Raw genomic sequence first — 12635 nt, 5'->3', positions numbered from 1 at the left:
TCTCCCTCTCTCTATGCTCCTCCTCTGCTTATGCTCTGTCTCTCTTCTCTGTCTCAAAAATAAACATTAAAAAAAAGGAAATGTATAAGATAAATAGCCCCTTTACATAAACTCAATCATTATAGAATAGTGACCAGAATAGACTAGGGGTGTTTTTCTACACTGGTTTCTCTAGAGATGCAGCTAAAAGCGATTATTTGTAGACTTCGGCTGTGCCAGCTAGACCTGGGGACATGTGCAGGTGAAGATGCCGGGAGGGGTGACAACGGTGCCCATGTTTCTTTTCCCTGTTGTCCCCCACTGTAGGCTCTGGTGCAGAGCCCAACTCGGAGGGTCGCCCAGGAGCCCCCTCCTCCGGCCTCCTTGTTCTCCTCTCCTCCATCTATCTACTCCCCTTCCTGCCAGCCTTTGCTTTCTTTCTTTAAGCCAAATATTTATTGGTGTTTTTCTGGAGTTTTTCAAACATGCTGGGGGGGCCATCACCTGGGTATTTAATGAACACTTCCATCTTCGAGATCCCGGGCCTCTGTTTCCTCAAGTGGACACTCGGAAAGGATCAGACCCCCACCAGGGGTCCTCACTATATAATATCAAACACACTCGTGTAGCGACCACGCAGATTTAAGAAGTGTTAACTTTATGCTATATTGACTTCAGAGTCTTCAATGGGAAAGAACCCACTAAGATGGGAATAAAAACTGGCAAACAACAAATGTTGGAGAGAATGGGGAGAAATTGGAACCTTTGTGCACTCCTGGTGGGAATGTAAAAGGGTGCAGCCATTGTGGAAAACCAGGATGGTGATTGCACAAAAAGTTAAACACAATTACCACATGACTCAGCAATTCCCAGCAGCCCAAAGATCGAAAGAGCGCAAATGTCCATTGATAGATGAGTAGGTAAACAACATGTGGTATAGCCATACAAGGAAATATTATTCGCCCTTAAGAAGGAAGGGATTCTGATACATGCTACACCATGCCTGAGTCTTGGACATTACAGGACGTGAAATCACCCAAACCAGATGAAAGGTCATGTATTGTATATAATTCCATTTATATGAGAGGCACCGGGAATAGCCAAATCCATACAGACAGAAAGTGGATTAGGGGTTACCACGGGCTGGGGTGGGGGGATGGGGAGTTATCATTTAATGGGTAGAGTTTCAGATTGGAACGATAAAAGTGTTCTGGAGGTAGATGGTTCCGATGGTTGCATAACGTGAATGGACTTCATGCTGCTGAACTGAACACTTAAAAGTGGTCTAAATGGTAAATTTTCTGTATATTTTACTGCAACGACAACAAAAAAGAATTAATTCAACCCTTCAAGGCTTGATTCAAATGGTACCTTCCTCTGGCTCCATCCCACCCCATGCCCAAACACGTCTAATATTTGGTGATGATTTGTTTCATCAAACTGAACCAGAGAAGACGTGTGTGTGTGTGTGTGTGTGTGTGTGTCCTTTTCGCAAAAGCCCCAAGAGGGGAAAAAAAAGGAAAAGTCATTCATTAATTCATTCAACAGGCATGATGGAGCACGTGCTGTGGGGGGTGCTATGTCAAGCTCAGGGACAGAGGATTAATACAGTACACCTCAGAGGGCTCTGGTAGGAGTAGGGACAGGACTATGCTGAGGATGGGGTGGAGGCTGATGGGGGAGGGGGCCGTCCTCAGAGCGGGTGGCTTTTGAGCTGGCTATTGAAGAGTGACAAGGGACGAAGTAAAGAATAGTCGCTGCCCTGGCTGGTGACCCCACAGGATTACAAAAGAGAGCCTGGGTGGGGAAGCTGGGTCAGAGATGTCACTCAAACTCATCTGGCTCGGGCCCTGCCCAGCAGTGACCTTGGGCAATTACTTAAGGTCTCCACGTGTGAAGTGAGGGACAAGAGTTTCTGCCTGGACCATTGTGAGAATTAAACAGGATAAATGTGGCAAAGCAAGCCTTCACCCCCCTGCCTCACTCACTGCGTCAGCAGGAGAAGCCCCCTTGTGGTTGAAGAAAGCTCTCTGCTGCTAAGAATTTGTTTAGGAATTGCCAGAGAGTAAAGCCTGCTGTTGGGTTGTGTGTCCCTGATACCTTCGGCCACACATCCAAGAGGGCCTTACGCACCCCCACCCCGACTGAGCTCTGTGGGAACAGCCCACCTTCTAGACTCCAGGGTAGGGCACTCGACTTGGTTTTGGGGCTGTCTGCATCAGAACAGCCCATTTCAGACCCTCTGGGTCTGGGCTGGGGTCAGTTGTAGCTCCTAGAGGGTTGAGACTGAGTTGGATCCTGGAGACCAGAAGCTCAATGACTCGGGGTATGAATGTGAGCGGCCCATGTGGGGAAGGTGCAAAGCCCCTAATGCTGAGGGGTTGAATGGCACCCAGGTTTTGGAGAGAGGGGGAAGCAGTGCCTAAGATTTCTATTGATGGTTTTAAGTAGTGTTTCGGTTTCGTTCTTGGAAATGGCAGTGCATTCCCATTTTAAATTCACTCTGCATATGTCTCTGATTGATTTGTGTTTGTCTAGAGGCTCTGGGATTTGCCAAGTCTCCATCGATAAACTAGAATGGACTTCAGAAGAAGTAATTAAAGGGCTGGAGCCAGTAGGGGGAAAGGGAGGGGGAATGTGCATGATGGAGATACCAAGCTGCCCGCTGCCACACCGCCCCCCCCCCCCCTGCCCCAGCCTGCAGAGAGCAGGTGCAGTTAAGGGAAGGGGCTGCAGAAATGGCCACCAAAGGACCTGCTGGGGTAGAGTCCTGTCCGGTTAGAGCCCTGACTCAAGGGTGTGACAAAACACAGGGTTTGGAATGGGGAAACCTGATTTTTGAGTCCTGCTTCGGAACGAGAGAGATGACTTGACTTTGTGACTTGACTTTGTGACTTAGGGCCAGGCCCCTAATTTGTGGCCTCATTTGTAGGAGGCAGATAGTTTAATCCCTGTCTTTTGTTCTTAGTGACCTCAGCCAGAGCCAGACTGGACCTCAGCCCCTCTGAGAGGGTCACCTCTGACAAAAGCCCCTGCTGACCGGTTAGAGCTGGAATCCGGCCGAGAGTGACTGGCTAGTTTCAGAAGGAGGAGCTGTGCAATCAGATTCTCTCTGAGCATTAGAAAGGAAACCGGATACCCCGTGACAGGAGTCTGTAGGCACTGGAGACTGGAGGGTGGGCACCACGTAGGGCCCTTAGCAAGAGGAGGAAAGGGAGGGAGGAAGGGAGAGAGGGAAAAAGAGAACACAAAAAGGTAAGAGCCCCCCATCCTCCCATCCTGAGACAGATGCATTTCCAGCTTGCGGGTGGCCCGCTGAGCACTATCGTCTGGCCTGTGATGCCCTGCGATGTCCAAATTCTTGCCTCCACCTCCCCTTTTTCTATCTCTTGACTCCCCAAGGGCCCAGCCCACCGGGAAGAGTGGCTGAGAGAACTGAGTAAACTAATGGATGAATCTGAGAGCTCAGACCCCGGGCTCTAACTCCCCTGCGGGCACCAGGGGCCCTTCACTTTCTGCCCCAACACCCCAACCTGCTGCTATTTCTGTGTCCAACTGAGGGACCCTCATCTTTTGTCCTGCTCGTTGTCCTCCCACCCCCAGTCCGTTGAGAGGCCCTGGCCCACCTTGCTCAGGCTCTGTGCAGGGCCTGGCGGCACCTGGCGCCTAACAGGGCCTCGGGTGGTGTCTGAGGACTGGCCGAGTGCCTGAGTGCTGACTCTGTGCGCCCGCCCGGAAACCCTGGTCCATATTGGTGCTTCCTTCTCCCTCACACCCTGTGCTCAGGCCCAGAGCCCTGGCATCACACTTCCTGCATATTTCTGCCCTTGGTCCTCTCCTCCTCAGCCGGGTTTGCAGCGTCCCAGTGACTTAGCAGCGGGCTGGTGCAACCGCCTCCTGCACGCCACTTTCCGCTCAGCCTCCCACGGCCCCTGGGGCACCGTCACTTGTCAGTGCTGCCCAGGCCTTTGGTTTTCAGATTACTCTGTCTTTGGGGCCCTCAGGCAGGTCTGTGCCCACCTCTCCAGTCAGTTTCCACTCCTGGCTTCGCCTTTGTGGCTTCAGCGACAGAGAACTGTGGTCCTGAAGTGGCTCACTCCCCTGCCTTTGTCCTCACTGTCCCTTCTGCCTGGAAGGCTGCACTCACTCTGCCTCTCCTGTCACCTCACTAGGCTGTCCCCCTCCTAGGACCTGCAAGGCTCCTCCAGGCTGGTTCAGCTCCCTCCACTAGGGTTCCCAGAATCCCTTGTGCCTTATCAGAGCATCTACCTGGCCCGGTATGGACCCTGTTCACCTGGCTGTGTGCTCCACAAGCTGGTAAAGACGGCCTGGCCCTTCCTATGTGTGCCAGGAAAGCTTGGTGAACAACCGTCTGGAAGCAGCAGACCCGGGTTTAAATCCTGCTCTGTTCTTTTTTTGTTTGTTCTAACTGTGTGACCTTGGGCAAGTTGTTTAACCTCTGTAAACTTCAGTTTCCTCAACTACATGATATAAATAACAGTAATCCCCACATCACAGAATTATTGGGAAAATTAAAGGCAGTGCCTGTACAGCCCCAAGGGGCATGCCGGGATTATGGGGAGGGCTCCATGGATGTTAGCAGCTAATGCAACTGAGAAAAATATTTCTAAGACTGCCGGGGGCAAAAGGTCTCCAAAAATCAGAGCTGAATCTTCTGTTCTGAGATTTAAGGAATCTTTTTGAAAATAATAACAATTATTTTTAACATTTATTTATTTATTTTTGAGAGAGAGAGAGAGAGAATGAGCAGGGGAGGGGCAGAGAGAGAAAGGTGGGGGACAAAGGATCCCAAGCAGGCTCTGCACTGACAACAGTGAAGCGGATGCAGGGCTCGAACCCACCAACCGTGAGATCATGACCTGAGCAAAAGTTGGACACGTAACCAACTGAGCCACCCAGGCGCCCCCACAACAAATAGTTTTTAATGTTCCTTCAGGAAAGTGGGGGGAGACAGGTTGAAACTCCAGGCATCCTGCGTATACTGTGATTGAGATTTTAAAGAGAAAATCGAGAAGTTTAAAGGAGAACATGGCTCTCCTTTGGGTGCAGATGAGGTTGAGAGACTGGAGGGATAGCAGTGTGGCGCCCGGTGGCAGCGGCGCAGGGTGGTTAGAGCCACGGGTGGACGAGCGCCTGTGCAACAGATACCATCCCTCCCGGGCGGTCAGGTGTTCCCGGACTTGTCCAGGCGGCTCTAGGAATTCTAGTCCTCACGAGAGTCTGGAACAACTGCTCCGGGGAAACCTGGGCCCCGGGTAGAAGGCGGCAAGAAGGCATTTTCAGACGCCCTCCTGTGTGCGCGACCGGCAGCGGCTGCCCGGGGAGGTTGCTAGAGGGTTGAAGCGATTCTCCAAGAACCGGGGGGAGACAGGCGCGGGGACAGGGCTCGGGTGTCCCCACCCCCATGCGCCGGTCGCCCCTCGAGGAAGCCGAGGCTTTAGCGCGCCGGCCCCGCGGTCAAGAGCGAGGCGCTCTAGGCACGCCTCTGCCTCCGGGGTTCGACCTCGGTCTCCTCCTCCGGGCAGTGGGTTTGCAGCCCCGCGGTTGGAAGAACGGCTCTCGTAGGCCCGCCCCAGCCCGCCCCTCGGGCTCGCCAGAACCTCTCCCAGGGTTTGGGCACAGCCGAGTCTTGCGCCCTGCCGCCGCCCCCGGGTCCCGGACGAGAAGGAACTGCCGGGCGGCCGCGGGCGGGAAGCAGGGCCCGGGGCGCGCACGGACCTGGGCGCTGCGGGGGCTCGGCGGCGGAGTTCCCCCGCGGGGGCGGCGCGCCGGGCGGGGACGGGGTCCGAGCGCCAGGAGGTCCGGCGGCGAGCGTGACCTCACGGGGAGGGGCCAGCGCGGCGGCCCGGGCGCGGAGCCGAGCGCCGACAGCGCAGCGCCGGAGCCCAGCGGCCGGGAGCGCACGCCGGGGCCCCGATGGAGCGGTACAAAGGTGAGGGCGCGGGTCCCGGCGCGGCGCGCACGCACTCCACTGTCGCGCCGCGAGGAGGGCTGGGGGGGGGGGGGGCGGTGGGGCTGCGCCGCTGGCGCCTCGCTTCCCGCCGGGACTCAGGTGGGCAGAGCCGGCTGCGCCCGTCCAGCCCGAACCTGGGCCGGAGACCCGGGCGACGGCGGCGCCGCGGGTCCCGAGAGGGGCCTCCTAGGCGGTGGCCGCGGCCGGGGCTCTCGGACCCTCCCCGGCGCGGAGGGCGGGGTCGGCGTGGCGAGGCCTTTCACCTGTTGGAGGAGCGAGGGTGCGCTTGGCGACCCACCTCTCCAGTCCCGGCCGCCCGGGAAAGATGCCGGGGCCAAGGAGGCCCCGAGTGAATTGGCAACGGCGCCGCGCGGCTTGGGGGCAGAGGAGCAAGTCGTTGGGTCGTCTCGCCCGGGCGCCTGCCGGAGTGGAGGGCTGCCCGCGGACCCCAGCGAGGAGCCTGAGCGGGGATGCGCTTGGGCGGTGGGGTGGGCTCGCAGCTCCACTCCCTCCCCGTCCTTCGGCCGCGCAGGTAACCGTCTGTCTCCGAGCCGTTTCTATCCCCAGCCAGGCGTCGGGGGAAGTGCGGGGCTGGGGGTGGGGGGCGCATGGGATGCCCGGCAGGTGGAGCGCGCGGAGGCGTCCGGGCCTGAGAGGGTTTAGCAGCTGGGCATGTTTTGGATTTGGCCGAGGGCGGGGATCTTGGCCAAACCCTGATGGGCGGGACGGCCCGGGTCGTGCCCGCAGCCCGGCTCGCACCAGTGCTCGGAGCCCCGAGGCTGGAGTCTAGAAGCCAAGGATTAAAGAGCTTTTCTTAAAGAGTTACCCCTTAAGCGGGACGCCACGGACGCCCCTTACACCCCCCGCCTTTCATTTCAGCCTCTTGCACCTCCCAGCCCTGGACTCGTCCCTGCCAAACCTGCGAGAGGAAATACTGTTTCTATATTTATTTCCCCCTGGGAAAGGGTAATAAAGGAAAATGCTCAGATTCCCAAGGAATCTCATTCCCAGTGGTTTCTCATTTCTGACATGACATAAAGGAACCTTCTGGGACCGGCTTTAGTTCCCTCAGCTAGTCGTGCCTAGCTTTTGATTTTTCCCACTGCTTTTTTCTCAATCTGGGTCACCTGGTTACAGGTGGGGGTAAAAGATTTAAATTCTAGGCTGCACCTCACGCAGAAAGAAAGGGTCTTTGCCAAGGCCACGGGAAGCCGGCTGGGGGGGGGGGCAGGGTTAAATTAATGGGCAACCTTTGGTTTCTTGTCTGTGAACCCTCCCTGGAGCCTCTATCACATTTCTAACGGACTGGTGGGGTTTTTTGGTTTTTTGGTTTTTTTTTTCTCCCAAATTCTGCTGAGATCACGTCAGTTTTATGCCGAGATGACTGAATGCGTCCTTATGCACTCTCAGAACACTTGAAGCCACGGCCCCTCTCTTTGTAAAATGGAAGTTTGCTACTCCCTCTCCCACTCTGCCTCCCCCCTCCCCTCGGCCCTTTGGGAGGGACCCTCACAGAGAATTCAGGGCTTGAGTTGGAAGTGTCGGGCCTCTGAGGTCCCTCTTACTTCAGCACGTGCCGTTTCTGAATTGTGAAATGAAGGGTTGCCAGCTGCAGGGTGAAGGTCCCTGGAGCAAGCTGCTTCCTCAAATTAGCATAGTAACCTAAGTTAGGGCATATTATAACATTTGGGGTCTTCTTTCTAAACGCCCCATTATTATCAGAAGCTTTTTGCATGAATAGCTTTTGACTTGGCCCTTGACCTAAGAAAGTCTTCTTAGTTACTTCTTTCTCTTGGGAGCTTAAAATCCTGGAGCTCCCACCCTGGAGTATCAGGGGGTTTTGCCAACTGAAGGACACTTAGTTTCCAGTTCAGAGTGTTTATGTTTTTGGTAACACATGTATCTGCCTTATTTTGCAGTAACTCAGAGAGTGATAAGTGGATGGAAACATTTGAGAATTATCTGGATTGCATAGGCTAATCCAACTCATCTTTTAGTGTTCCACTCTGGAGAAAGTCTTCAGGCCTCACTAGTGAATGCGGATATGTTTACTAACTACACGTTTCAGCTGCAGAATTTAGGGATTCCCCCCGCACCCCCACCCCAGGGATGTAGAAATCCCCGTTCTTTTAACCTGTGCTTTGAACTCTTATTGAAAAATGACGTGTGTGGGCCAAATCTCAGATTAACCAGGGCAACTCTAACGGGAATCCATAGTTGTCTCATGCTCATCAGACATTGAGGGCAGTTTTTGTCTTTAAGGTAAGATTGAATCATTGTGGGATGACTAGGTATCTTTTTAACAACAAAGTTAAATGGAAAAGCAAGATTTACATGGGTTCTTGAAATATATAAACATTATAAAGAAGAATTCTCACGACACTTTCAAATTTTGTCACTGAAATGCCTCATTCTGTGTTTCTAACTTCCCAATTTTGAGCTCTCCCAAACAGGCAGAATGCCTCCTTGCTGTGGCCAGATTCTCAAAGTGTTTTCTTTCATTTGTTAAGTCTTACAAAGCAGTTGGCTTGGGAGAAATTGTTCTCCGTGTTCCCTAGCGTGTGTGTTACCTATTGTACCTCCTCCAACCCTAGCCTGTCATTTTTAGACTCGGGGCTGATTTTCCATTGTTTTGTAGGATGTAAAGGGAGGTCTGGAGCTGAAGAGTTGTTGGAATGTCAGCCTCTCTTACAGAAACATTTCCAAACTTTTCCCCCATCCCATCTAAGCCATTTTGTTTAGATAGCCATGGCTCTCTCCAGCAAAAGCAAAGGGCAGGGATTGTGAGAAGACTCTGCAGGGGTGTCTCCCAGAGATGGAGCTTTTATAAGAGTTCTCATAAAAAATGTTGGTAGAGTTGCTGTTGTATAAGCAGTGCCAGCATCCACAGGGTCCCTTGAAAAGGCTCCCATCCTTGGATGTTTCCATATTTATGACTCTCATAAGGGCACCCTTGGATCACTGTGCTGGGGGTGGGGGGGTGGGGAGGGCATTGGCTGAACTCACAGCATGTGGTCAAGAATTCTGGTTTCTACTGCTCTTCCAGCTGGTGAGCGTGTCCAGGGCCAAATGTGACTGACCTACTATCTGTGGATTGCACTTGGAACCGTCCCGAGGAAGCTTCCTGAATTTGCATCATACTTGGATCCAAGCTGTCACGCTTGAGCTATTCACTTTAATTTGGATCACAGTCATTGGTTGAAGGTGTAATCGCTCTTTTTCTGTTTTTGTTTGTTTGCTTCTGAGTCAGATCACCTGATTCCCAGGAGAGGGCATCTGTGTTTCCTAAGGTACCGCAAGGTAGGGATGAGCAGTGAAGAGTCAAGCCAGTAAAACCACACAAAAGCTTGGGGCGCCTGGGTGGCTCAGTCGGTTAAGCGTCTGACTTCAGCTCAGGTCATGATCTCACACTCCGTGAGTTCGAGCCCCGCGTCAGGCTCTGTGCTGACAGCTCAGCTCCTGGAGCCCGCTTCAGATTCTGTGTCTTCCCCCTCTCTCTGCCCCTCCCCTGCTCATGCTCTGTCTCTCTCTGTCTCAAAAATAAATAAAAACATTAAAGAAAAAATAAAAACACATGAAAGCTTAAATTGGGATATGTGGTCAGGGAAGGTCTGAGGAAAGAAAAATCAGTTAAGAGAGATGGACGGATTGATAATATTCATGTCTCTTTCAGAGGAATCATCTGGGTGTCTTTTTTTTCTTTCTTTTTTTTTTTTTTTTTTTTTTTTTATGCCTAGGAACTCAGGTTTTTCCCTATTGAAGCTTTGCATAAAGCAGTGGTTCTTAACCTTAGGAACAATCAGGGGACCTTAAAAAAAAAAGGGATATGTAGGCCCCACTCAAGATATTCTGATTCAGTTGATCTAGGCGTGCAGCTCAGGTCGTCAGGGGATTCTGACGTGCAGCCAAAATTGAGAATCACTGAAAAAAGATAAGTAGTTATACGTACATTGTATACATAGCCCTTCTTCACCTGGAAAATTAAAAGCACATAGGGAATAAGACTGATACACCCTCCATACTCATGTGATGTGCTTTCGCCAAATCTGTGATGCCTCCAGAAATCTAACGTAATTCACCTTAAGCTATTACAGGCTCGAAAGGCGGTGGGAACACTGGTTCAAAACAGTCTCACAAGTGATACCGCACAGTCCTAAGCTTGGGGTTTGCTCGTGGTTGCACTTGACCCTGAGCCCTTGTGACTTTGAAGCTCTTTGTGCGGGAGCCCTTGATGCTTTGGCAATGAAATGGTCTGAAACAGAAATACTGAGGGGTCACCTGTGGTGCTGATGGGCCAGGCTGGGTGGCGGGAATTCTGCTGTGGGCCCTTCCCCTCTTCTGAAGGGGTAGGAGCTCTGGGAACTGGGCTGGATCCAAGCACAATTAAAGGGCCAGGAGGGGCCAAGAAGCTTCAAAGCTAAGGAAGCTGTGCCAGTTTTCTTGCAAACCCCTTTAATGACGGGAAATGTTTCTCTAAAGGCTTCTGCCATTCAGAGAAGGGAGACTTTCTCCCCCCCCCCCCCAGCTGAGGCAGGGTGGCGTGTCTGCCCAGGCAGAGGCAGGAAGTGGTCATGGTGCCATGTAGAAAGCAGTGGCTTGGGAATGGGGAGACCCATGCATTCTGGTTCCTTGGATGAGTCACTGAGCTCTCCAGGCCTCAGTTTCCCCATCTAGAAAATAGGGTCCAGTGTTTGTCCATCTGCCTTTCCGAGCGCTCTTCAGTCCTAGTTGCTCTGTGGTCACTGAGGAATCTTTGGAGGGAGGATGTGTCTTTCGGAGAGGGAAATGAGGGAGGGACTGTGGGTAGCCCAACAAAGGTCAGCGTAGGGTTGTGATTCTTATAAATAAAATCAATTTCCTGGCAAGAGCCGAGAGCAGCAGACAGTGGGAAAGAGAATGCCATTGGCCACGTGAGGAATTTGTTTCTCAAGGACTTTTGTGCGAACGCTTCGCCAGAGATTGTTAGGGAAGGCCGGGGCCACCCTCTCAAACAGGATTCTTCACTCCCATTTGACAGACAGGTCAACTGAGGTCTAAAGAGATAAGCAACAATTCAAAGTCAAGCAGGATACAACATCCCTGGGAACGGAGTTTCGAAAGGGTGGAACTCCTGTTCTACGAACAGCAAGAGTTTATCTAGAAGTACTCCGGAGGGGAGACGGGTGGGGGGATGGGCCAAGTGGGTGGTGGGCATGAAGGAGGGCACTTGTTGGGATGAGCACTGGGTGTTATGTGTAAGTGATGAATCACTAAATTCTCCTCCCGAGACCAATACTACACTATATGTTAACTAACTTAAGTTTAAATAAAGTCTTGGCAGAAAACAAAAAGAAAGAAGTACTCAAAGCCATTTCAGACCCCTTCCTTATCTGTGTCCCTTTAGCCCGGAAGGGACAAGTTGCTCAGTGAAACTCTCCTCAACCTTCGGGACCTCATCCACATGCCTCCTCTTCCGGGAAGCCTCCCTTGATTCCCTCTGTGTTCCTGAATGACTTGAGGGATAGCCGTATTAGCACCTGGTACATCATAGGCACCCAGCAAATATTTGATGAATTAATGTCATGTTGTCTTATATGCCTGTTTCGTCTATTAGACTGAACACCTTCAAGACAGGGATCTTATCTTTCCCCTCCCAGCGTCCCTCCCCCCAGCCCCTGGTGCAGGGCCAGCACACAGGTGCCTGGGACATAACTGGGGAGTGGGTGAATGAATGAATTCCAGGCAACAGGAACACGCATTCTTCCATGTTACGAAGCAAAATCTCAAAGCCGCATTCCAGCGGCGGAGACATAAGCCCACCCTGGTGGCCCTTGGCTTTCCCGACTTGAGCCTTATTTCTGTCTGTTCCAGCACAGGGGTGTTGCTGTCTGGTGGTACAGAGAAGGATCCTGCAGGTTTCTGCTTGTGAGTATGAGTCTGCCTGTGCCCGCTGCAGCCGCTCACCTGGCCTCCAGGGCTCCCGAGGGCGCAGACCTAGCTTTGCCCATGCTCTGGACCGATGGCCGAGGGGTCTTGTGGAGCTGAGCTCTGGCCTGGGCGCTCTGGGGCTCGGGATTCTAACCCGGCCTTTGCCACTAACTCGCTGCGTGACCTTGGGCAAGTCACTTAATCCCTCTCTCTGGGCCTTGTTCCCTCGTCTGTACGAGTGAGGATAATGATCACTAACCTGCCTCACAGGCTGCTTGGTGGGATGAATTGTAAGAGCTGCTGGGAAGCGTTTTGAGAAGAGGCAACGTTAAATAAGTCTGGGGGAGCAGCCACCCGAAGACCTCTGTGGCATGGTTGTGACCCCACCGATTCCTGCCTTCTTGTGCATGTGTTGGGCGTTCCTCACAGCCGGCTCTGCCCGAGCTACTGGGAGCTCTGAGTTGGGGATGCTCAACCGGTGCCCAGGGAGCCTAGCTGCTTCGAGAGGACCATCTGTGTATTTCTCTCGAACCGGCTGGAAAGGCGGTGGGCACGGAATTGCGCCTCCTTAAGCTTCATGCGTGCGTGGAGCCACATCACGGCCGTGCCTGACTTTCCTCTGATGTCTCAGTTTACGTAGAAGAAACTTTAGATACTTCAAGCTTTTTATACTAGTTTTCTATGCCGTGGCTCTCTCACCTCCTCCCTGGTTAGTCTCACAACGAACAAAGAAAACCCCGCTGCGAGGGAGGAGCAGGGAGAATGTGTAGAAAAA

The 12635-nt window shown here is 52.7% G+C and overlaps 1 protein-coding gene across 13 annotated transcripts in view; it reads left to right on the top strand.

The window, feature by feature from the left end:
* The first annotated feature begins 5324 nt into the window (after positions 1-5324).
* The window catches only part of AFAP1L2 (actin filament associated protein 1 like 2), a 97633-nt gene continuing 90322 nt past the window's right edge, over positions 5325-12635 (top strand). Inside the window, exons 1-2 of one of the 13 annotated variants that reach the window (XM_053207841.1) lie at positions 5325-5932; positions 11804-11857. In XM_053207841.1, the coding sequence (XP_053063816.1) occupies positions 5917-5932; positions 11804-11857 (70 nt within the window). In that variant the 5' untranslated portion in view covers positions 5325-5916. Of the gene's footprint in view, positions 5933-6026; positions 6486-11803; positions 11858-12635 lie in introns of those variants that run through there. The other 12 variants (XM_027063147.2, XM_053207839.1, XM_027063145.2 and 9 more) reach the window with 12 other exon arrangements.

This window comes from Acinonyx jubatus, chromosome D2, assembly GCF_027475565.1.
Source record: "Acinonyx jubatus isolate Ajub_Pintada_27869175 chromosome D2, VMU_Ajub_asm_v1.0, whole genome shotgun sequence".
Lineage (NCBI taxonomy): Eukaryota > Metazoa > Chordata > Mammalia > Carnivora > Felidae > Acinonyx > Acinonyx jubatus.
Note: the sequence above shows the minus strand (reverse complement) of the source record. Positions and strands in the feature narration are given on the sequence as shown.